This window comes from Quercus lobata, chromosome 5 (assembly GCF_001633185.2).
Source record: "Quercus lobata isolate SW786 chromosome 5, ValleyOak3.0 Primary Assembly, whole genome shotgun sequence".
Taxonomy (NCBI): Eukaryota; Viridiplantae; Streptophyta; class Magnoliopsida; order Fagales; family Fagaceae; genus Quercus; species Quercus lobata.
The window spans coordinates 72,925,861-72,953,087 of NC_044908.1; the positions used below are offsets into that span (position 1 = coordinate 72,925,861).

At 38.6% G+C, this 27,227-nt stretch overlaps 1 protein-coding gene across 1 annotated transcript; it reads right to left on the minus strand.

Moving 5' to 3' along the window:
* Positions 1-8,378: 8,378 nt before the first annotated feature.
* Positions 8,379-11,425, minus strand: LOC115989634 (5'-adenylylsulfate reductase 3, chloroplastic-like). The gene is made up of 5 exons (XM_031113433.1): positions 11,259-11,425; positions 11,013-11,171; positions 10,632-10,779; positions 9,134-9,938; positions 8,379-9,033 (listed from the first exon to the last, which is right to left on the minus strand). Exons 1-5 carry the CDS (start codon positions 11,305-11,307, stop codon positions 8,803-8,805), a joined length of 1,392 nt encoding a protein of 463 aa, XP_030969293.1. The 5' UTR covers positions 11,308-11,425; the 3' UTR covers positions 8,379-8,802.
* Positions 11,426-27,227: the final 15,802 nt, after the last annotated feature.

Here is a 27,227-nt window from a genome sequence, read left to right on the forward strand (position 1 = left end):
AGTGAACGGACTGAAGAAAAGACTGGACGAGGCAAAGGGGAGATGGGTAGAAGAACTCCCCCACGTCTTATGGACTTATCGGACGACGCCACGACGATCGACCGGTGAGACCCCCTTCTCGATGACTTATGGGGCTGAGGCCGTGCTCCCAATCGAGAACAACTTTCCTACACTAAGGTCTAGATCGTTTACCCCAAACGGTAACGACGAGTTATTGGAAAGGAGTCTGGACCTAGCCGAGGAAAGAAGAGAAAAAGCAATGATTCATATGGCCTATTATCACCAAAAGCTGAGACAAGGGTATGATGCTAACGTCAAACTGCGGCCTCTGAGTCCAGGCGACCTCGTGATGAGGAAGATTCTGGGCAGCGCAAAGAACCCCTCTTGGGGCAAGTTGGGGCCCAATTGGAAGGGACCGTACCGTGTCACATCTGTGGCCGGAATAAGCGCCTATTACCTAGAAGATTTGGACGAAAAAGCTGTACCTCGACCATGGAATGTAAATAACCTCAGAAGATATTGTTATTAATGAGAATGGCTTAGCATACGTTTTCTTTCATGACTATCCGCTGCTTGCTGGTCTGCTGACAACTATTCATAGTTTTAAACAGAACCCAAGTCCTGCATGGCTCCTCGGACCACAGACTTGGGGGAAATTATTACTCATGACAATTTTTATAAGTTTTAAACAGAACCTAATCCTACATGGCTCCACGGACCACAGACTTAGGGGAAATTAATACTTACGGCGACTATTCATAGTTTTAAACAGAACCCAAGTCCTGCATGGCTCCTCAGACCACATACTTGGGGGAAATTTTTACTCATGACAATTTTTATAAGTTTTAAACAGAACCTAGTCCTGCATGGCTCCACGGACCACAGACTTAGGGGAAATTAATACTTACGGTGACTATTCATAGTTTTAAACAGAACCCAAGTCCTGCATGGCTCCTCGGATCACAGACTTGGGGGAAATTATTACTCATGACAATTCTTATAAGTTTTAAACAGAACCTAATCCTGCATGGCTCCTCGGACCACAGACTTAGGGGAAATTAATACTTACGGCAACTATTCATAGTTTTAAACAGAACCTAAGTCCTGCATGGCTTCTCGGACCACAGTCTTAGGGGAAATTATTACTTATGATAGATTGGGGGATCATTACTTAAAGGAAATCATTTTAAGGCGTGCACGCAGTCGGGCACCATCGCGACCCTCAAATGCGCAGCGCCAAAAACCCATTTTATTTTTACCGTTTACCTATATCTACATCGTTGCAAATGTTTAAAGAAGAGCGCTACTGACATACATCCATAGTAAGCAAAACAAACATTTTATATTAATATTCCGAGTACATTAGAAAGAGAAGTCCTTACAAAAGAATGGAAAAATAGGACGACTCTCATTCAAAAAAAAAAAAAAGGGGAAAAGAGTACAAAGATCAAAAGCCTAAAAGGCTAAGCCTTAGCAGGAGGATCTTCTTTCTGCTCGGGCTGAGGAGGAGGAACCTCGATGGTAGAGTCTGCGGCGGGATCCTTCGCCATATCAAGCACGAGGACGGCATCAGGCACCGCCAGGTCCTGCTCTGAAGCCACTTGGGCGCCATCAGGATTCTCTCGGATCTCCTGAGGATAGAAGATGTTCTCGGGCAGTCTTAGTGCCGAATCCGCAGGAACTCCTGCAGCATCGAGAGCATGAGCCCATGAAATACTGCAGTAATCCCTGCACACCTCGGGGATCTCCTCGGATAGCCTGGCCTCCGTCTCTTCGGCCCCGAGCTGGCGAGCAGCACTCTTCTCAGCCTCTGTAGCCTCTCGGATCAGCTGGGCCTCCTCTTTGACCCGCCTCAGCTCATCCTCGACTTTTTGCAGGGCAGTCTTGAGATCCTGCACTGCCTGCCTCTCGGTGGCAAGGTTAATCTGTGTCGAGTACAGCTCTTTGCGCTGGTCCTCCGCCTGGGTCTCAGCACTCTTCAAACCAGCCTCTGCACTTTTGCGCCGGTTCTCCGACTCCTTGAACTCGTCCATGAGTTTAAGGTGATCGTGCTTGAGAGACCCCAAGGTTTTCTCCATCTCCGTCCGAGCCTGGCTCTCGACCTCAGCCCGACTACTGTTAGCGCGGCAAAATTCCTCAGCCACAAATACCTGCTGAGTAATCTACAAACGAAACAAGATTGCTTTAATCTAACAAGGTCAAATAAATTAATGAAACGGTAAAAGGATTACTTACCATCGCGAGATCCCTTTTAAGGGATAGGAAGATCTCGGGTTGAGAAAACCGCCTATAAGCCTCCATGTCCCGAGGAAGGAGTAGGGGTTGCTCTAAGGCGTCAGCCACGTACCCTGCCCGGCCTCGGTTGTACTCTCGAACCGAAGCATTGTAGGGGATGGCAACCCCATCCAGCTCCAACTTGGGGCTCCACGTACGCGGAGTAGCGCGCACCTCAGCAATGTTCTCCTCGTCTCGTCTCTCCGAGGAGTTACCCCTTCTGCTCCTTGGAGCACGAGTGGTTTTTTGCTGTTTGGTCGGCTGGGCAACCACCTCACCCTCCTCAGGGGTGTCAACCGGCCTCTTCTTCTTCAGGTCCGGATTAACCTTAAGGCCAGGTTCCGAAGTGCCCTGAGGGACCACAGGAGGAAGGGTTTTGACTTGTGATGGAGGTGGTCCCTTCGATGACTGACCCTTCGATGACTGACCCTTCGATGACTGACCTTTCCCTCGGGAGGCCATCAGCTCCTTTAGAGATTTTCCCTTTCCTGCCATGGGCTCCGTCTCTTCGTCCGAAGTATCGTCCGAGCAGATAACGATGGAAGGAACGCCAACTACAGAATGTCGGTCCCGCTCTCCTTCAGGATCGGAAAGTTCCACCAAGGGGGTCTGCTGAACTTCCTCCTCAAAATAAAACTCGTCTATCTCTTCCTCAAGGGAAAGACGAGATGATTCAGCTTCCTCTTCAACCTGAACGGCAACACCAGGCTCGTTTGGCGGAGGTAGCTGCTCGGCTAAGTAGGGATTTCTAACACCGGGCAACACGACTGGTGGCAGATCGTGTTCAGCTAGGAACCCGTCCTTGGACACGTCAATCCTAGCCAACCTCGGACTGCCAGCCCTTATAGCATGACCGATAGCCTGGAAAGAGCTGCTCAGAGGTTGATAGCCCAGAACCAGATGGGCCGCACGCAACTGTCCATCCTCGAAAACGTAAATCTCCGACCTAAGAAGGTAGTTCAACGCTGGCACATTCACAAAGTTTAGCCGAGGAGCGACGTGAACTTTATCTGCAAACAACCAAGAAAAATGGGGTTAGTTCACGAAATTTTCCAATTACAAAGAAAGCAAGAAAAACAACCCCTCAATACTAAATCCTTTCCCAAAAAGGACCGATCCTAAAAACGCCGCACCTGGGTTTCCTGCCCGAGTTGGACAATGAATACCGTCGAACCACTCCCCAAAAGCAATAAGGAAGTCATTCTTCACGGTCTTATTGGATATTGGGAGACAAGAGATCAACCTAACGTCCTCGTTCCAGGATTTAAGATAATACCCATCATCCCCGAGGCGGTGACATTCGTACAGATAAGCCACATCGTGCCAAGTAAGGCCTAGATTCATCCGCTCGTCTAAGACATCTACACAGCCTAGTATCTTGAACATATTCGGGGCACACTGATACGGCGTCAACCTATGGTTGAACAGGTACTCCCTTGTAATCCTACGCATGGGAAGTGTCATCCCTCCCTCTATGAAAGCAATCATGGGGATAACGACTTCTCCCTCACCTCTATCTATCAATACTCCTTCAAGAGGACAGTACTGCAGCCCAACCCCCGGGGGAATGTGATATTTAGCCCTAAAGGCCTCCATTAGCGGCTGGAGGTTTTACTAATTTCTCAAATCTACCCATCTGAACTAAACTGAGGAAACGAAAGTAAAGACTGAGAAGAAAAGTAGAGTCCGAGGAGGGAATTGAAACGGCGAGATGAACGAAATGTACCGGTACCTTCACAAAACGCTCAATGAAACGCCTGGAAATCTCTCTTGGACGAAACGCTTCACAAAAAAGGGCCACGGTGGCGTAACGGACGCAAGTGTTCGAAGATCTCTGGGATTCGATGGAGTTCTCTGGAGTCCTTTGAGGTTTATGAAATGCAGATAAAAAGAAGGAACTGAACCCCTCTGACGTCTTATATAGTCGGGAGGAGAGAGAAAACATCACTCCTGCCTAAAAATACGAGAAGAAAAAAACGATGGCCATCTGATCCACGCCACACCGTTGGATGAAGGGAACATAACGCCTCCAGAAGTTAATGGCCGCGCCTCGTAAATTGTAGCGCGTCAAAAGTAACGGTCCGCACGCGCGCCCCAAGCTCTCCTTATTTCCATCCTCTCACTGACATCAAAACCCCGTTTTTCTCCTCGGAAGGAGATAAAAACTGGAGTTTTGAGGGGCTATTGTGGGGCCCGGCCCAAAAATAATGGGCTATTCCAAATTCAGGCCCGACCGAGGAGCGTCCCGTCCGAAGAGAAGCCACATATGAAGCATTACTCAATCCCAATAACGGCAAGGAAACCTGTCCGAGGAGTAACTCCTCCTCGGACATCACGAAGCCCAGACGAGGAATTCTCCCCAGCCAATTCAGTTCATCCTCCCAACATATAAAATGAATAAAATCCAAAATATCTCACGGAAAGCTACCACCACATTAATTACACCCCAACCATCCTCTTGGCCGCATTAATGAGGAAAAGACCCCTAAACAGTACCACCTTGGCCTCTGCAACTCACAAAGGGAGTGATGAGGACGGCTGATGGGACAGGTGCTCAAGTAGATGTTTAGATGATCAACAAGTGTAAGGTTGAGATGAGAGGAGGAGAACTATATAATGTAGTGGAGTCCCTCAAAGAAAGGGACGGAAAAACTGTATTAGGAATTGAAGAAAGAGAATCATACGTGAGAGATCCATTCTGGTGTTTTTATTTTCTGCAACAATGTTGTCCATGTATCAGACCGAATAGACTCACTGAGGCTAAGTTCTTTGACCCATCCTCTACAAATATCTATTGTGAGTTGCGCTTTGGGCCAAGGCCTGATCAATAGAATTTGGGCCAGGAAAATCGTGCAACTACAATATATATTACATTTGTGATTGTTCCTATAATAAATAAAAATATGATTATAAAACACATTACTATTTATTAAATTAGTTCAAATTGCAAAAAATAAATTTAATGAGATCATCCTAAAAATATTATCACGCGCAACACGCGGGTCCGCGACTAGTATGTCATTAAGATGAGAGCCAAAAATGCATGAACAGATTTTGAGTGTATGTTGGCCTCAACATATGTTGGTTGTTGAGAGAGAGAGAGAGAGAGTTACATAATTCAATGATGGCCTATGTCCAGTTTGGAAAACAAAACAAAAAAATACAAATTGGAAACAATTTGATCTTTCCCCAACCTAGGTAAATAATAACTCTTGCTAAGTGGAAACAATTTGTGGTGGGCCTTTTTGAGATGTTGGGCTAGGCTGCCTCCCGTTGCACTGAGGCCCAAGTGTTTTGGGTAGGAGAGTCAGAACCAGTCCAATTGCAACTCACTTGGTCCAACAACTATGCCCCTCTTTGTTGAAACTTTGATCACATGTCCATGACAGACGTAGCTGTTACAACTGAGTTATGGTAGACCGATACAATAGGGCAACAGTAAAGGCGACACACTTGTTGTTAGACAAAACGAAACTCTTGGAAAAAGTTACAGCAGATAAATGTAATAAAACAATAATGAAAAGGATGTGCTTACTGCCAGGAAAGACAAATAAAGGATTCTTAATGAAAATAACAACAAAACAACAGACAAGAAAAGAAATAATAATCAGATCAAAGACAAGACAAGAAAAGAAATAATAATCAAATCAAAGAAAGAAGATTAGTCTACCGTGTTCAGTTGCACTACAAGATTAAGAACAAGAAAGGAACCACTGCCTCAACGTGGACAACCTCACAAGGGAATCTTGCTATAGAAATTATCCACTTTGAGGGAACAGGCCTGAATGGTTTATGCCCAAACAAATCATTTATCATTAACAGAGGATAGGCTTTTAGAGGGAGAGAAGAAAATAGTCTATTGGTGCATATCTACCATTCTACACTCTCTCTTTCTCCTCCTAATCCTCTGCTTCTTTCGCTCTGTTTTTGCTACTTTAATTATTTCCCCTTCTTTTCTTTCTTTTGTAGTGCTTACTCATGTAGAGTAATGGTGGTGCTGTGATTCTCTCTTAGTGGTTACTACTATTGCGATGTTTTTTATGCACAACAAGGACCCTTTATATACTACATGTTGTGATTGTTTTTTACCATTTTATCCTTTAACTACTTTTGTCTGGATTAGGGTGTCCTTCCTAACCACCCACTGATTTGTCAGCTGCCCAGCCACCACCACTTACCTGTGCTGGCTGTGCCACTCCCCATTACCAGATAAAGAAGACTGTTTTGTTTGCTTGTTCACCATGGCATTCTCATCCACCACAATGTGGGTATTCTCTCCTGCTATCCCTCATGGCATGCACCTAGTGGTTCCAACTCATCATTCCTTCTTTTGGGTGGTATGTCATTTCAGCAAGACATCACCCCCAAAAGAATCTAAGCATGAACCCCAAAATAGGCTTTCCCTTCTCCCCACCGCCAAACCATACCCTTTCTTACCTCTGACCCATGACCTACCACTCCTGTATTAGCTGGGTACAGGTTGGTAGTGCCTAGACCTTGCGTGTGCTCCTTTCAAGGCCTTACGCGTGCTCCTTGTGACTCATCCTTAACCTCTTATGGCGTGAACTGTCTTCTGATTTTCCATTCTTTATTGGCTTGCTCCTTTCAAGGGTTGGGTCTTACTTGATTGTGGGCTTTTCTCTCTTTAGCCTATTCTTTGCTCCTTCCATAATCTTGTTGACATTCTTGCCATAACACTCTGTTATTCCTGTTGTAGTGTTATTTGACCTGCGCTTGCTAGGCCTCTTTTGAGCCTGTTGCATGTTTTTCTCTCAATTGGTCACAATGACCCAGTATGATAATTGGATTTATACTCATGCTACTTTGGGCTTTCTTGACCAATTACATTGCTTATGGGCTCCTTTGGCCCATTTCTTTCTCCTTGGGCATCTTCAGCCCATTTGCTTTCCTTGAGCATCCTCGGCCTATTTTCTAATTCTGCATTTCCTTGGGCTTTTATTAACTCTTTTGGGCTTCCCTAGCCCAATTACCTTATCCTTCATCCTTGAGGGTCATGGGCTTTCCATCAACCCCTTACTTCCTTACTTCATTACTTCGACCCTGCTGTGGCCCATTCTTACTTGTACATCACATAATACCTATGAGTTTACTACTTATTTCTCTTGGCTCCTCTAGGCCCATTTGCTTTCCTCAAAGCCCATTTATTCACTTTATGGGCCTATGATCCATTGTTTCTGCCATTCGGGCTTAATGGTTTTTTATATCAATCTACTAACTCTTTTCTGCCCATATTGTTGGGCTTCTTCTTGCTATTGGGCTTCCAAAATGAGCATCAACACAGTTCTAATACTTTGATTAAAATGTTCCAATCAACATAACTAACTGCCAAAAATGCTTTTAGGCTGTGTTTGGTTCAATTAAAAAATGTTTTAAGAAAAATATTTTACACATTTACAGGTGTTTGAATGGATTGAAAATCCCGTCAACTTGAAATTGATTTCTCTTTGGTCATAAAATAAGGCTGGTTTTGGGGTAAATTGTTTTACATTTCTATTTTCATTATCTCAATTTTCCGGAAAAACACAAACGAGAGAGAACAAAGCCAATCAAACTAGTCAAACTACCCACCCATTTCCTAATGGACCACCATGACCCAGTCAAGTGACCTATCAATGAACCAATTGGACCGCCCAGCTAGTAACGTCGACAACCGTGACCACCCACCCCTAGATATCATCGTCTTTTTCTCAATTTCGTCATTGCCACCTCTATATCGAACCCACCAACCTCTTTGACATCACCTCTAGATAGAGCCATCAACCCACACATTAACAGATCTCTCTCTCTATCTCTCTCTCTTTCAATCTGGTTTGGAATTTTTCTATTATAATATTTGTTTGGAAGTTGAGAAAAATGTGGGAAACTAAAAGAAAACGTGTTTTCTAGAGCATTTTTAAAAACACAACCCAACCTCTTAAAAAAATTTTTAGAGCATTTTTTAGAATGCAACCAAACACTTGAAAAACATTTCTTTTCAATAAAAATATTTTATAGTCAATGCTTTTTACGTCAAACCAAACATAACTAAGTTGTTGATTGCTTTGCATAACAAGCTCAACATTTGGATGGTCCTTATTTCTCTAAAAAAAATTCTGAAATAGTCTGAATATTGGTCTTCTAATAAAGCACCAGATGAATACAAAGTAGAAAATAAATTTCCAAAATCGCAAATTACAAAGACTATATACACCTTAAGTTCCACCAATTGCATACAATCTCGTCCCTACAAAACATCAAAGCAAGTTCCTACATCTAAAGGAACTCTTACAAGAAAAACATGAAAACTGACACTAAACCAAAAACTCGTACACTCTGAGTCTGAGAAATACCATTGGCACATTTAAGTACCAATTCGGCTGGGCTGATTCACAATCATTCTTAGACTACTCAATTGTTTTATTTACCTTCCCCTAAAAGTAATGGACTCGGTGAAACCAAACTTTAGTCTTGGACTTTCCTCTTGAATGAGTTGCAGTGTTCAACACCATAAATGATTTTCAATTCCTATCACCGGAGAGCATTCACAAAAGCCATCAAGGAATCAACATCCCTATTCTCAGAGGGATACTTTATTGGCCGAGATGAGTGTTTTGGGAAGAAAAGTATAGTGGGAAAGCTTCCTAGTTGCAGTTCTCTCTGGGCATACTCCTTCTGATCACCATCTGCTCTGAACTTTCCCACCTTCACGCCACTCCCTGCCAACTTCTCAGCCAATTCAACATATGATGCTTCCATTGCCTGTTCAAAATTCAAAAAAAAAAAAAAAATATATCCGTTTAGAGAAATCCAGAAAACAAAGATATAATAAGAATTCTGAATTGCCTGCAACATTGTTTACCTGGCAAAACTGGCACCATGGTGCATAGAGCACAACAATCCATGGTTCTTTTCGGTCCTCCAACCTCGCTAAATTCTCAATTCCAGTCCTATTCAAGGTAACCAAGTTCTGGGTGTTGAATATATCAGGAACTATGGCAGTTCCATTAGCATGGACTGCCCCATTTCCATTACCATCTACATTTTCCTCCTTAATATTTCCTTTGTGGAGGCCACACTCCTTTGCCTTGGCATCCTCCCACCACCACCTTCCCTCTCTCTCATGTTGCCCTGGTAGGACCGATCTAGTGCATGGCTCACAACCAATTGAGATGTAACCTTGTGAGTGCAATGTATTCACAGGCACATCCATCGCACGAAGGAATTTCCATATGTCTTGACCCTGAACATTTGCCACCGGATTCCACTTCACCAAGCTGCCAATCCCACCATCCATCCCCTCAAAAACTGGGTCCACTTGAACAACAGGAATCTCAGACCTAGTACCTGGAGACTGATCTTTCCTTTGGCCAGTGATCCAGGCGCGAAGCCCCTTAAGCGCCCTCCTCAGGGGTCTAACCTTCCTCACACGGCAGCACTCCTGGTGCCCATCTTCATAGAAAGAGAACAGACCCTTGCTCCTTACTAATGCCTGTACTTCAACAGCATCAGGAAACATGTACTCGATGCGGATGCCATAATGCTTCTCAACTGTGTCAAAAAATTGATATGTTTCTGGGTTCAGCCTCCCTGTATCCAGGCTGAACACTCTAAAGGGTCGACCAGTTAAATGTGCATACTCGATCAAAGCAACATCTTCAGCACCACTGCAGGAATAGATATTTGGTTAACAGATTGTAAAATGTCCAATTCAGTAATTCTACCAAAAATACAAAGTCATACAATAGAAGAACTATATATAAAAAATAAATAACGATTATTTCCTATTTCCTAGTTCGCCTTAAATCCACTTCACCATTCTCCTAAACAATGAGAATTTACTAATGGTATAGCCAAGAGAAGAGAACAACTAAAAGATTCTTGAAACACAAGGGGTGCTAGTAAAGATGGTGAAAATTTTAAAATTTTACAGTCACTCGTCGCTATTAAGATAATTAACAGGAGTTGTTTATTAAGAGTATGATTCCCATCAGCATCATAAACATATTTTGACTTGTTTTATTCTCCAACATTCCTTCACAAAAATAAATAAAATACTCGATTTAATAATTTTTTTTTTTATAAAAGAAATTATAAATACTATGGAATTTGACTTAGGCCATATGTTTTATGATGATTACTTTTTGTTAAACTTAGACTATTTGGCCACAAAAAAATTTACTAATCGAGCGAATTGGAATCCGAAGTATATTCCTCATCTCAAGGTATCAATAGTATATTCCCATTCAATCCCAAATAGTAACCAACATCAACAAAATCTATATTAATCAATAACCCATTAACAAATGAAAATTAAATCATAATTGAATAACTAAATATAAAAAAAAAAGATATAATACCTGAACGCAATTGCAATGTCATTGCCAAACTTTTCAAGAGCTTTATCCATAACTTCAAGAGGAGATGCATTCTCAAGCTCTTTAGCTAATTGCTCAAAGTTCTCCTCCTCCACCTCCACCTCCACTTTCTCCACCACTTCTGCACTTTCTAAAACACCCAAAAAAGAAAAGAAAAAAAACCCAAACTTTTCAAAAACTGTGTCGTTTAATGCATAATCTTTTTAAATTAAACATTTAATCAGTTTTCAAAATTACCCATAACAAAAAACAGAAAAAGATTCTCAAAAAAAAAAAAAAAAAAAAAAAAAAAAAAAAAAAAAAAAGATTACAACTTTTTGAAAAAAAATTCAAATATTTTCGAAACTCTCACTTCTCACTCACCAGGAGCAACGATAGTAGCAGCAAGAGGCACAATCGAATCGTTACGTTTGGGCTCTGCGTGTAAAGCCTTCACCGAGAACCGTCTTTGGGAATAATTCAAACCATGAGTCCGAGGTTTAGGCCGATCCGATAATAGCCTAAACGAACCGTGTTGTAAACCTTAAAAAACCAAACAACGTTAATCAGAACAAACAAACAACCTTAAAAACACAACAATTCCATTCAAACAAAAAAACAAAGAACTACCTTTAGAAATTGCAGTAGATGAAGAAGAAGAAGTTACAGCGAGAGCCATTTGGATTTCGAGAAAAAATTTCTCTAACAAACTTAGTTTAAGGAATTGGGTTTGTGGGGTTTTAGATTTTACTGTTTCGATTTGAGTTCTAAAAATTTTCAGTGTGGTGAAGATTGTGAAGCAATGAATTCGGATTAAATAAGGAACCAAAGGGAGGGAAAGGCGTGTTTCGTGGTACATTGAACCTAGACGCTATTTCGTCTATGTGCAGCCTTTGTTTTTTTTTGCTTACGTGGCTGGTTCTTATTTGAAGAGACCCCAATCGTGTCGCTCAGCAATTTCGTCACGTCGCGTGCAAATAAAAAGAGAGCTATTAAATACTACTACTATTTGTGTGGTTGATTGAGAATTGGACCACGGCTCTCGTGGTCAATTTTCTCACATTCTTCTAGCTGTTTTTCTTTTACTCACTACTATTTCAGTATTTCTTTCCTTTTTATTTTTATTTTTTTCTTTTCTTTGTGGTTGGAAAATTTTGATTCAATTTGCAATAAGTGTGGGTCTCTTATTTGAACTTTTTGAATTTGATGGGTTGGATTTTCTTGGCCTCCCATTTTTGTACTTCATATATGTGGCACAAAATAAATGGAAAGAGATCATCATGAATTTATTTATGATTATGATTATGATTTTTTTTTTTTTTTTGGTTAAGAGGAAATACAAATAACAAACTATCTCATAGTAGCGGTGAGATCAAGTTCAGTCATCCTATTAACAAACATGCCAACATTATCCATATTAACTAAATGCACAACATCAAGACTTGGCAGGTTATCAAAAACAACAAAAGCTTCCGCCATGGTGCTACCCCATCTCACAAGTACATCCGCGTAACGATTGCCTTCTCTATACACATGAACCACTTGGACCTGGATGAACCTTGTCAGCAATTTATAATTATGATTATGATTAAGATCCTTGGCAACTCTTAAGATAATCATAAATTATTACTATATTTTAAAGTAAAGCTTATTATTTAACTCTTAAGATAATCATAAATTATTACTTTATTTTAAAGTAAAGCTTCTTATCTTTAAAAATTTTAAATTGAAGCCTAAAATTTTATTAGTTTTTCACATTGAATCTTTTTAACTTTTTAAAAATCGAATCAATTAAACCCTCAAATCAAACCTGAAAATATTTAATTTTTTCAATTAAAAACATGTGACAGTTTAGATGGCATAAATGTAATATTTTAATATCATAGTTAGCTATGTCAGTTTTTTATATTCACCGCTTAACATTAGTGGCTAAACTAAAACATTTGAAACGTTAGAAACTATTTTGATACAAGACAAACATTAGAGTCCAAAATCGTAATTTACCCATACAAATTCTTTTGATTTGATAAGGTAAGACTTTGATTCTAAAAAATTTAAAAATAAAAAAATAAAAAAATCAGTATTAAGTTGCCAAATATTTTGAAGAGAAACTGTAGAAATCAGTTGTGAAAAAAAAAAATCTCAAAACACTATTTTTTTGTTATTTTGAAAAATAATTCCAGAAACACAAACTACACTTATATTTAATATCTCACGTCACAAACTACACTTTTTTTTTTGAATTCTTTGCTATATAGATCACTTACAAGTTACAAGTAATACAAAATTTTAAAATTATCATTAAAATTAAAAAAAAGCAACGTAAGAAGGCACTGAAATGAACCTTTTCTTTCCGTGCAGTAAAATAGAATATACTTTCCCAACTATTATTGGCATTGCAACTTCTCAAAGGAAATCAATATTATAATTCTTCCAACTTTCGTGGCTCTTTCTCCTAGGATGGCTTTAGGATTATTTGTTAGGAAGCTGAATAAGAAACATAAATTATATAAAATTTTAAATAGAAGAAAACTTAAATATATCAACATTGAAAAAAAAAACTGAAATATATAAAATCTTGCAATTGTCTTTTATGATGTTTCATATTTTGAAATTGTTGTATGATATTTTCATTATCAATCTTGCAAAATACATCTCTTTCAATATACACAGTCAAACAATCATTTATCAAGTGATCTCCCACTTGATTGATTTTATTTCAAATTTATTAAGATCTAAATGAGTTTTTTCTAAGGTTCAAGACTAATAAATTTCTACTTTTATTGTTGGGCTTATTAATTTTTTTTTAATTTTATATCAAATTGGTTTGTGATTGGTTTTCTTTTTCTTTTCTTTTTTTTTTGTATTTAAAAAGACCAAGATATTGTTAAGAAAATCATATTCAAATTTATTTCAACTGGGCTTAAAAAAATCTGGGATCAAGGTGTTCAAATTTTTATTTTAGGAGTAAAAAAAAACATTTTTTATTTATATATATATATATATATATAAACAAAACTTAGGTACAGTACTTTAGGTGCTATTCCTTAGATTGTTTTTTAAGATTCAACCATGTAGCTACTTAACTAAAACATACACTTTTATTTCATAAGTAAAAATTTACATGACAAAATTTTTTTAAAAAAAAACCTAAAGAAAAACACTTCCGTAACTACTCTCTATATATATATATATATATATATATATATTTTCAGAGCAGGGGTTTGAACCCCCGGGCTCCAAGTGGAGCCGCCCCTGTTATTAAAGTCACTGTATTTGTTGCCAAATGAGGTCAGGTATGATGAAAAAAAAACGTTGGTCAATCTAGGCTCAAATATACGTTTAAGAAACACTTCCCCTGTTCTGTGGTCTTAAAGCTTGCACTTTTCAATTATAGCACTTATTGTACGATACTTGACTTGACCAGTGAACCCCACAATATCGCAATCAATTCTCATAATGGCTCTCTTTGTCATTGGCATATTCTTTATTGGTCCCTCAACGGTTCCATCTTCTATGGTATTTCGTGTTACAACCACAACATTTTGAGAGATAAAGCACATTTCACTAAATTAAATAAAATGCATATATACATACATATGTGTATATATATATATATATATATATATTCTTTATTGGTCCCTCAATGGTTCCATCTTCCATGGTATTTCGTGTTACAACCACAACATTTTGAGAGATAAAGCACCTTTCACTAAGTTAAATAAAATGCATACATACATATGTATATATATATATATATATTCTTTATTGGTCTCTCAACGGTTCCATCTTCCATGGTATTTCGTGTTACAACCACGACATTTTGAGAGATAAAGCACCTTTCACTAAGTTAAATAAAATGCATGCATACATACATACATATGTGTGTATATATATATATATATATATATATCTTACATGAAGTCATGATCACCTTTTTGCTTTTGTCAATTAAAATTTTTTTTTTATTTGATTAATTTAAGCAACATATGAAACCCAGCAATCTTTTATCAAAATAATGATGATGATGATAATAATAATAATAATAATAATAATAACCCAACAATCAAGTTGCAAAATGCAAGATGATGCATGTAGAAAATGATGGGCGAAGGTTTATATATATATATATATATATATATTGTGGGGTGACAAGGATCCAAGATAGCTTATAAAGGGGGTGAGGGAATTTTCGAGGAGGTAGACCTTGGGGAGTATTGGTGGGATGTCTTTGGAAAGTACTCCCCTAACTTATATAGAGGTTGAGCGGCCACAGTTGGTGAAGGCACCAAGGACATCCACCTAACCTCAGAAAGTCAAGAGTCAGAGTTAAAAGGAGCACAGGGCAACCCGAAAGTAGAAAAGGGTAACTTAGCATAGAACAAGGAAGAGGAAAAAAAAAAAAAGAGGACAAAGCAACCACTTAGCTGGCCACATTAATGGGGAAATGACCATAAATAGTACCCATACAACTCACATCTTAGTGTAAAATCTTCTAACAAGGTCTTGATGGGATAAGTATCAAGAAAGTCTAATCCTAACCCTCCAAATGTAATGTCCATATGCATTTTGGCTAATTATATAAAACCAAGAAACACCTGGATCAAGGAAAGACGGATTTGGGAGAAAAAGAGAGAGATTATCCAATTGTAACATTTTCCTTGAATTGAACCTGAGTACGAACATTTATCCATTTCTAGACATTTTCTAATTGAATACATTCAATCACATGTGAGATTAATCTGACTATCATTATTTATCTTATCGCAGGTATTTATAGGTTGACCTTACATCCCATCTCTAAAATTAATTGTGTGAGCAGAAGATAGTACGTTAAAATCCATTTAATCCGTTAGCTATACTTTTTGCCCGTCACATATATATATATATATATATATATATATTATATGAGGCAATAACATTTGTGTAAACTTACTTCGCACAAAGAGGAATGGGTTTGGTTCATAGAACTTATTTGTGAAATGCTAAAGTTAAAATTGATAATAAAGAAATTAAAAGATATTTTATCGATAATAATAATAGTAATAAAAAAAATTACAATGCCTAAGTTACAAAAAAACCTAAGTTTTTTTTTTTTTTTTTTTTAAATTTTTTTATACAAGGTAGAATTATACTCTAACCTAATTTAAGTATATATGTGTATGAATCTCCCTCCTAAAGAATCAATGTCTCTAGTATTAATAGATGATTATATGATAAAGTTGTGTCTCGAGAACAGTCGCTCTCTGACTTCTAGGGTCCCTACCAAAAACCCTAAAAGCAGTGGAGCTTTTCAGTCCTTGTCCCTGTACAAGTTTTTGTTCCTCCTCGGTGGTAGGCCATCCTGTGGGGCGCCCGCACATTAGATTGCACACACGTTCTCAAACCATGGAAGCACTAGAAGGATTATGGAGAAAACTTAAGCTGTCTGACGAAGAAGAAACCGGAGTAAAATATTCCGAGAACGACGCCGCTCAGCCACTTCGAATCCTAGCAGCAAAATTTCTGACCAAAAGAATGGTGAACATAGAGTCGGTAGCCCGTACCTTTAAACCGCTTTGGCGTCCCCAAGGCGATCTAAAAATCAAAGACATGGGAGACAACAAAATTTTTTTCACATTTGAAGACGAATACGATCTCGAGAGGGTACTAGAGCATGAACCCTGGACTTATGACAAGCACCTAGTCATCTTCGAGCGAGTAGAGGTAAATGTCCCCATCTCTACCCTGTCTTTTCAATACTTACCGTTTTGGGTCCAAATACATGACCTGCCAGTTCACTGCCTCACTCCCGAGTTTCGGGATTCAATTGGGAGTTCTCTGAGAACACAGCTGCAAATGTCTGAGTCTGAAGGTGAAGGCAGCATAGGGAATTTCCTCCGAGTCAGGGTTAAGATTGACATCACCAAACCTCTCAGTAGAGTCCGTAAAGTTTGGTCGGCGGGCAAGGTAATTGGTTGGGCTGCATTAAGATACGAACGCTTACCAAACTTTTACTACTGGTGTGGGAGAGTGTCACACGATGATAGAAACTGTGAACTCTGGTTGAAGAGCAAGGAATCTTTGAAAAAAGAGGACCAACAGTATGGTGAATGGCTCCGAGCAGAGGGAGATCAAAACTTCCGAAAAACATTCATGGTGGTTGCTGGTTACAGACCATACTCCATGGGAAAGAAACCGCAGGCAGAAGACAATAATTACCACCAGGCCAACGTGGAAAGATCTTGTACGATGACTGTGAGTCCCGAGGAAAGCACAAACAGTCTGCAACCGGCGGCGATGGAAAAGACAACCCCAATCCCGTTGCCCACAGAAAAGGAAAGTCCAAAAACTGACACAAGAATCCCGGATGTTGCGGATACGTTACTGGTAACTGATTTGGCCATGATTAATTACAGAAATAATGCAGAAGGAACGGACATGAACTCCATTAAAGGCGAGATAAATGTCAACCCTGTTACCACTAACCCACGTGAGCCAAACCACTCATCCCTTAACCCTACCACAAACCACAATCCATTAAAACAGGCCCATCCCAACCACACTCATGAACTCGGCCCAATACACCCAGTAGACAATATGACCCCAAACCCACCCACTACCAAGCCCAACACTCCCACTAAAGCCCACAAAACCATTTGGACAAGACTGATACGTAACACAAAAAATTCCATGCACGAGGAAACCATGATAGACTTTGAACCTCGTAGGGACCCCATTCAACCCGAGGACCTCAAGCCTTCCAAAAGGATAACCTTAACCAAGTTTGAAGATGCACCCCAAGCTTTTGAGGCGAAGGCTGCTATGCAACCCCGCCAGGAGACATGAACTGCATAAGTTGGAACTGCTGTGGTTTGGGGAAATCACATGCAGTTCTGGAACTCACCGAGATGGTGAAAAAGTACTCCCCAAACATGGTTTTCCTCATGGAAACGAGATCTAAGGAAGGCTATCTAAAAAATCTTTGTCGCAAAATTCATATGGAAAATCTCTTCATAGTCCCTCATCACAATACCGGCTGCGGACTTGCCCTTTATTAGAAGAAAGAGATGAACATCCAAGTTCTTGACTCCTCAGCCACTTACATAGATGTTGTAGTTAACCCAGGAGTGGATGACGCCTGGCGGTTTACCGGTTTCTATGGAAACCCAGTAACAGCCAACCGGGAACACTCTTGGGCACTACTAAAACATCTTCGACTGCAAATGGATCTACCCTGGTGTTGTGTAGGGGATTTCAACAAAATAGTAAAGGCGGAAGAAAAAATGGGAGGTGCAGACAGACGTGAACGTCAGATGGTTGATTTTAGAGCCGCATTGGACTTTTGTGGATTCCGGGATTTGGGCTTTGTGGGTTCGCCTTTTACATGGTGCAATAACCAATTTGATGGGGTAGTTACTTGGATAAGATTGGACAGAGGGGTAGCCACCCCATCATGGTCCGCGATGTTTCTGTCAGTCCGTGTGCACCACATATCTGGATCCCTGTCTAACCATTGTCCTTTGTGGCTATGCTCAGATGATGAATCCGTCCGGTATTACAAACAAGGGCGACCTTTTCGTTTTGAGGCCATGTGGATGAAAGACGAACGATGTGAAGGGGTAGTACGGAATGCTTGGGAGAGGCAACCCGAAGGAAATCCTATGGAAGTAGTGGTCAACAAGATAGTGAATTGTAGCACACAACTGAAAACATGGAGTAGACTTTCCTTTGGTAACATCAGACGTCTTCTACAACAAAAAAAGAAGCTTCTTGCGCAAGCGGAAGCCTTATCCATGGCTGGGCATAATCATGATCAGGTTCGAATCTTAAAAAGCGAAGTCTATGATCTCATGATCAAGGAAGACTGCATGTGGCAACAAAGATCACGAGTAGACTGGCTCAAAGCAGGGGATTTAAACACAAGCTACTTTCATAGTAGAGCAAATCAACGGAATAGACGGAATTTCATATCCTCGTTGACTCTTGAGGATGGAACCATTCTGACAGAGGAAAATCAAATTGGTGACGCGATGGTTGACTATTTCCAAAAGCTCTTCACTTCGGAAGCACCCTCCTCCTTTGAACCCATTCTCCAGGGGATTGAGTGTAAGGTTACTGAAGAAATGAATGTAGAACTGACCAGAGCATACACGGCAAAGGAAGTGGAACAAGCCATCAAGCAAATGAAATCCATGACTGCACCAGGCCCCGATGGTATACCACCCTTGTTCTATAAATCTTTTTGGACTACTGTAGGTCAGGATGTCACCAATGCATGCCTATCTGCTTTGAACTCTGGCTCTCTGCCATCCAATATAAATCACACATTCATCACCCTCATTCCTAAAATGAAGTCCCTAACTAGTGCAAAAGATTTCCGACCCATTAGCTTATGCAATGTTTTATATAAAATCATCTCCAAAACAATTGCAAACCCCTTAAAAAAATGCCTCCCAAAGTTAGTCTCTGAAGCCCAAAGTGCCTTCATGTCTGACTGCCTCATCTCCGACAACATCCTTATAGCTTTTGAAACTTTGCACCACCTCAAAAATAAAAGAAATGGCAGGTCTGGGTACATGGCTCTGAAGCTTGACATGAGCAAAGCCTATGACCGAGTTGAATGGGCATTCTTAGAAAAATTGATGGCTAAATTGGGGTTTGATCAAAAACTGATAAAACTTATAAGCACGTGTATTCGGTCTGTATCTTTCTCAGTTATGATCAATGGTGTTCCGCATGGCCTGTTTCACCCTCAAAGGGGTCTCCGTCAAGGAGACCCTTTATCGCCTTACCTCTTTATTTTATGTGCAGAAGGGCTACACTCTCTTATGCAGCAGGCGGAAGAACGAGGCTCTATAAAAGGGGTATCTTTATGCCGAGATGGTCCGAAAATCTCTCGCCTCTTCTTCGCTAATGACAGCCTTCTATTCTGCCAAGCAAATGTTCATAACTTCACTACAATATTGGAGCTACTGGATACATACGAAAAAGCCTCTGGCCAATGTATAAATCGAGAAAAAACTCAGCTCTTCTTCAGCTCCAATACTAATCCTCAGACCCAGTCCACAATCAAAGGAATGTTAGGTGTCTCGGCCACTTCTCACTTTGAGAAATACCTGGGACTCCCTTCATTCATTGGTCGGGCAAAGAGACAAAGTTTCAGCTACATACGTGAGAGAGTATGGCATAAAATCCAAGGATGGAAAGAAAAACTCCTATCGCAGGCAAGTCGTGAAGTACTGTTAAAAGCCGTATTACAAGCCATGCCCACATATACTATGAATTGCTTTAAAATTCCCAAGAACTTATGCAGGAATATCGAAGCTCTTTTTCGGAAATTTTGGTGGGGATGTAATGGGGAAAACAGGAAAATTCACTGGTTGGCATGGAACAAGCTATGCAAACCAAAGGTCGAAGGAGGACTAGGATTCCGGGATATTGAAAACTTTAACCTCGCGCTGTTAGGGAAGCAAGTCTAGAGACTCATTCATAACACAGACTCCCTACTATACAAGGTTTTCAAAGCTCGGTACTTCCCTAGGTGCACAATTATGGATGATGAGGTAAACTTGAATGGGTCGTATGCGTGGCAAAGCATCCTCAAGGCGAGACACGTGATTTCAATGGGTGCAACTTGGAGAATAGGCAATGGTGAGAGTGTCTTCATACGTGGTGACAGATGGCTCCCTGACCCACACTCAAATAAAGTCATATCAGCACAAAAAAATTTCCCAGGGAACACTTGGGTCTGTGCATTGCTAGAAGAAGATGGTTCACGCTGGTTAACGGAGAGGGTTACAGAGGAATTTCTGCCTCATGAGGCTCAAATTATTCTAAGCATCCCCTTGAGCAGCCGTCGAATCAAGGACACTTTAATCTGGTCAGGAACGAAGAATGGGGTTTACTCAACCAAAAGTGCATATCTAATGCTCCAAGGATCGGAGCGTATAGAAAAACCGGGTCCGTCACATCTCTCGGGTCAGGATGGGATATGGAAGCACATATGGGAGCTCACTGTACCAAGCAAAGTAAAGCACTTTCTTTGGTGGGCTTGCAATGAATCACTGCCAACAAAAAAGAACCTTTTTTGGAGGTAAGTAATAAGAACTGCAACATGCGACGTATGCAAGGAAGAGACGAAAGATACAGTGCACTCACTATGGGGATGCCAAGTAGTCAAAGAAACATGGTGGGAGGCTATACAAGGCCGTAATCAACTTTGGGAATGCTTTCAATCTTTTCGAGACCTTCTGACAAGCATCTTCAATATTGGAGCCCCATTCCTAGCAGAAAGATTTGCATACGTTGCATGGAGTCTTTGGAACAAATGTAATGCAATTCGAATGCAGTCTCATTATTTACCATACTCCATGATTTACTCGGATGCAGTGGATCGCTTAAATGAATATCGTTCGTGTCTTGACCACCATGCAGACGTGGTCCCACACCCACCCTTGGTCAAATGGCAAGCTCCATCAAAGGACCTTTACAAAGCTAACTTTGACGGAGCACTCTTTCATGACATACACTCAGCTGGTATAGGCGTGGTAATCAGGGATCACTTAGGTCAGATAGTTGCCTCTTTGTCTGAACAGACTGCACTACCCTCGACAGTGGAGGCCGTGGAAGCACTAGCGTGTCGCCGCGCAATCACCTTCGCACAAGAGATAGGTCTTCGAGATGTCATCTTTGAAGGTGATTTTGAAACTGTCATCAGCCTCCTAAACTCCAAAAGCCCATGCCTGGCTTCTTTCGGTCACATCATCGACGACTCTAGATCCATTGCTTTGTCCTTTAGATATTACTCGTTCAGCCACACGAAACGAATGGGTAACAATGTAGCTAATAAATTGGCCAAACTGGCGAAGTTTTGTAATTTTCCTCAAACTTGGTTAGAGGACATCCACTGTGATGCTGCCAATTTTGTAATGATGGACAGGAGTCACAGTTGAATCAATAAAATAGCAGTATTCTTTCTCAAAAAAAAAGAAAAAAAGAAAAAAGATGATTATACATGTCTTGTGTGTGAGCGTGTTTTTCTATTTATACATTAGGCTTTAATGGTTATCTTCATTTCCATTGACATGTGTCGTATTGTAATTGCCTATTTCCCACGAACTTTGCCTGATATTCATCTAGAAACCGTTTTGTAGTAATTGTTTTTGTTCTTGTCACGTGCTCCTTATACTGAATCGATCTCAAACGAGGCACAATAACACTTAAGCCCAAAATTTTCAAACTTAATCAATGTCTCACACCCAAGGTCTGGGCTTGCCTTGGGATGCTCTTTATATGTTTACCAACATAAGAACATGCAAAAGGCCAAAAAGGAACAATATTATAAAGAAAAAAAAATGTAGTTTCGACTATTGTACTTCCAAATTCTTCATTTAAAACAAATTTAGAAGTTCTAAGGACTAAAACGACATTTACATACTTCAATTGGAACACAAATATATATATATATATATATATATATATATTAAAAACCAAAACTCAAAGAAAATCCAATTATATTTCAATTAGATTCTCAATTTTGTACCACGTGTCCTATATAATTTTTAGCTTTTGTGCAAAATGAATTATCGAATGTAAAAATCGAAGAGTTCAAATTCAATTAGATTTTAAATTGAATTTCAATTAGAGTCCAATGTATAATTTGAACCATATAATTATGATTTTTTTTAATTGTACTCATGCATTATACAGGGTTGCACACTAGTTAAAAATTATTATCAAGTCAAGTTTTAGCGCTTAATACGAATCCCTATAATTAAAACTAGACATATGCAATTATAGTCAATTAATTATGATTGGTCCTTTAAAGAATTAGTAATGATTAATGATGTGTCATAATCTCAATGGTCTAGACCTAGGATAGGGGTGCACCATCATTTGTAGGATAGTTTAATTCTAATGGATAATAGTCTTACTTTTATATTTTAATTAAATCACTTAGAGATATGTCATAATTTTTCATTCATCTCAAATTAAAATTTACACATTTTTTCATAATATTACTCATTTTTCTAACTACTGATATAGCCAGGAGTGTCATGAGGTTAACTCTGAAAATGATTTCAATGCTATTTAGTGTTCATTTTTTGGAATTAGTCTCATGACAATTCTAATTGTATCAGTAGTTTGCAAATGTATAATATTATTGAAGAAACACATAAATCTCAAATTGGGATGAATGGAAAATGTGTCAAGCAATTCTCCTTGCCTTTTCAAGCAAAAAATGTGTCACTTTTGCAGTTCTTGGATATGATTTTATTAATATAAATTTTTTTTAAAACTTTCATTTAGATAAGGTGAAAGCTCGGATTTGTGTGAAAACACACGAGCTTGTTTATACTCCTAATGAAAAATTACGGCAAGATTACTTTTACTCTTACTTAATCAAAGTGTGGAACAAGAGTAAATATGCGCAATAAACCGATAACACTACTCTAAGCCATATCCATCCACAATTGACAATAAAATGAAAGCTTAAAAAGTAGGGAAGAGAGATGCAGACACAAAATAATACCAAGACATATTATCAAAGAAGAAACCGAAGAACTTAGCGAAAAACCTCTTCGCGACCCTCCAAGTTGAAATCGATTTACTAGTGAATAAGTTAGAGTACACGAATAACAAAAGACCCTCCAAGCCTAGTCTACCCAATGTACTTAAACCCTCCAAGCTCCTGCTACCAATGGACTTCTCGGAGTCTTGTCTTCACTAGCTATCCGGATCCCGCAATGCGCCCGATTGCATCCGCCAAGCCTCACTGGCTTCTTTTGGCAAATCCCCAAAACTTTCTAAACTCCAAAATACTCTCTACACTCTGAAAAAGTGTGGATTATGTTTGGGTACAAATCTCCTCTCAAGCTATAACAATGGGAGAGAGAAAGAAAAAGAGACTACAAGGATTTCTCACTAAAGATGAGTAGCTCTCTCTCTAAAAGGTGGGTGTGTTATGTTGTAAAAATCTATTTAGGGTTTTCTCTTTGAATAGCCTCTTGTTTACTTTTATGGGTAATGAGGATATATATAGTATGGGTGAAAAGTAAGAAAGTCACACTTAAAATCCTTCAGGCAAAGAGTTTTACGAGTACCTCGCGAGATGGCCTGTCTCGCGAAGTACTCGCGAAATGCAACCTGGCACTTGACTCTTCAGCTTTCAGCATGTGCTTCTCACGTGGCCTTTTCGCAGGAACCTTTACTTGCGAACTTCTTGTGAGCTAGTTGTGAAATTGCAATGATCTTCATTGCATGCTTGATTCTTCACCAACTTAATACTAAACCCAATATAATAAAATCCCACAAAATATAAGGAAATAAATTAATGCAATTACAACACTTTTTATCATAAAATAAAGTCAACATAAAACATAGTTGTAAATCACAACTTTACAAAAGGATTAAAATTTGACAAATAATTCATAGTCCGTTAATATTTATTGCAAGAATCTACAGGAGATTTTTTTAACTATACAAGTATATTGTGAGACTAATTTATGAGTAAATTATTTAGTCAAGATGCATCTAAATCTATCGTATGTACTGGAAGCCTTTCTAATCTTTAATGAAGTGGAATTTTGTCTTTATCATTCAGTTAGTTTTTATTGTTTATACAAATATATATAGGGCAAAACTTAGGTACAGTACCTTAGGTTCCCTACTTAAAATTTTGAAATCTGTCCAATTTAACACCTTAAGCAAACGGCATTAAAAAAAGAAAAGAAAAGAATATCTCATATCTCTCTCGATGAGTATCTGCTTCCTTTCTTCTTTTCTAATCTATGATTCTCTCTCTCTTTGTCCGATGTGTGTATGTATGTGCATCTGTTTCCTTCTTCTTCTCTAATCTATGAGGCTTTCTTCATTTCTGATCTATGATTCTTTCCTTCTCTCTCGATATGTGTGTGTGTATGTGTGTGTATCTATTTCCTTCTTCTTCTTTGATCTATGAGGTTTTCTTCGTTTTGGATCTATGATTTTGATCTATGATTCTTCGTTTCTGATATATGATTCTGATCTATGATTCTTCTTTTCTGATCTATGATTCTCTCTCTCTCTCTCTCTTGGTGTGTGTATGGATGTGTATATGTTTCCTTCTTCTTCTCTGATCTATGAGGCTTTCTTCGTCTCTGATCTATGAGGCTTTCTTCGTTTCTGATCTATGATTCTTCTTTTTCTGATCTATGATTCTTTCTCTCTCTCTTGGTGTGTGTATGTATATGTATTTGTTTCCTTCTTCGTTTCTGATCTATGATTCTTTCTTCGTTTCTGATCTATGATTCTTTCTTCTTCTTTGGAGATTTTAAGCTAGTGGGTTCTATTGCAGTTGCAATACAGGAAAAAGAAGGAAGAAAGGAAAAAAAAATAGTTTTAATGCCGTTTGTTTAGGTTATTAAATTGGACAGATGTCAAAATTTTAAGTAAGGAACCTAATGTACTGTACCTAAGTTTTGCCCATACATATATATATATATATATTCAAATATTAAATAAATAAAATAAAATAAAAAAGAGCAGGAGACATAAGAAGGAACATTAATATATATATAGATATATATATATATATATATATATTTATATATTCAAATATTAAATAAATAAAATAAAATAAAAAAGAGCAGGAGACATAAGAGGGAACATTAAGGATCCACTGTCCTTCCTTCTTCAACAACATATCCACATGCACTCTAAGTTGCAAATGAAAAACCAAAATTGAAAGGCTTAATTAATCCTCAAAACATAATTACATTGTGCACAGATTTGCTTGAGACACATAAGGAAATTACAAATTTCACTACTACCAAGTGAGCGGGGAAATTGGGCTTTTGCCCTTAATATTTAAAATATCTAACACAATGTTCTTGTTTTCAAACTATTAAGCATTGTGTCCCTCTTTTGGAACTTGGTTTTTTGAAAAACAAGTTTCCCATAAAACTCAATTTTTCTGTTGTCGAGTTACATGCTATTTTTTGCCACGTTGGACCAAAATAAATCGAGTTCCTCAGAAAATTTTCAAATCAGAACTTGATATTAAAAAGGCTAAGTTGTTCACAATTTTTGATGTGAAACTCGATATTTAAATATCGAGTTATACTGGACTTTTATCTCATGTCCAGAACACACAAAAACAAAATAAAAACAATATATAGAAAACAGTTTTGGCTTTCTATTGCTATGATCTGATCTTAGAACCAAAACACCAAAATCAACTCAGAACCATCATAATCAGATCCATCATCCAATATGTCAAAAGCATAATCAAATACACAAATCCCACGAAACCCTAACATTCAAAGCAAAATAACCAAAACCAATCCAGAAAACTCAGAGTAAAAACTAGGAAAAAGAGTCACACCTAGACAAGAACAACAAACATATATCGCAGAACACACAAAAACAAAATAAAAACAATATCATCAAATACATTACCTTAAGCAAGGGAGAGTGAACAGAGGGCTTGGGATTTCAATTTCGGTCTAGGGATTTTGGGGAGACAGCAAAGTTCCGATGCAACTGAAGGAGACAGAGAGGGAGAAAAGCGACTAAAGCAGAGAGTGGACCTTGGGGCTGCAATATCGAGTTAGACTTTCAAATCTTTTATATATATATATATATATAACACTATTTTTTATATAACACAAAACTTGGTGGAAAGTTTGAATGGGACTCTATTTTCTTAAAATCGAGTTCTAGTTGGAATTTTTATATGGGAAAAGCCATGTCAAACTATCCACCATGGCAAAAATTTTGCATAACTCAACAATCATGAAATCGAGTTCCAAAACAGAGACACGGACCTAAATAGTTTCAAAACAAGGATATATAGCTGGATTTTTTGCAAAATAAGGGCAAAAGCCCAATTTCCCCCCAAGTGAGCTAGTTAACCCCAACAGAAACAATCAACTAAATGGCTTTATGAATGTAACTCTACAAATATTAGTGAAACCCAATCAAATTCAACCCAATCTTCTTTGTTGTAGGAGATCGCATTGGTAGGGTTCCTCCAATTGTAAATTTGATTCCTGTAACGAAAAATTAAAGAGCAAATAATATATTAAATGAGGAACTTTTTTAGCAATTGTACCGAAGCTCATATAGGGAACACGCTAAGTACATCACCCAGATTACCAAAAAAAAAAAAAAATGTACATCACCCAATTTAATAAAATTTTCATGTGACTGTGAGGTGAATCTGATGCACTTACAAGTACGAAGTGACACTTCTGGATTTCGAGAACAATAGAGAATCAATGTCACCTAGTTTTGATAGATAATCATACAAGTCCTATGTGTGCACGTGTTTTCCTATTTATACATTAGGCTTTGATAATTATTTTCATTCCCATTAACACGCGTTGTAATGGGCTTGCTTTTGGCTATTTATGTCATGCTCCTTTTCATGCTCTTTCTTTCTCTCTCTTTACGAACATAATAACATGCAAATAGCCAAAAATGAACAATATTATAAAGAAAAAAAAATGTAATTTAGACTATTGGATTTCCAAATTCTTCATTTAAAACAACTTTAGAAGTTTTAACGACCAAAATGACATACACATGCTTTAATCAGAACACAAAATTAAAAGGTTATAACCAAATCAAGTTGTA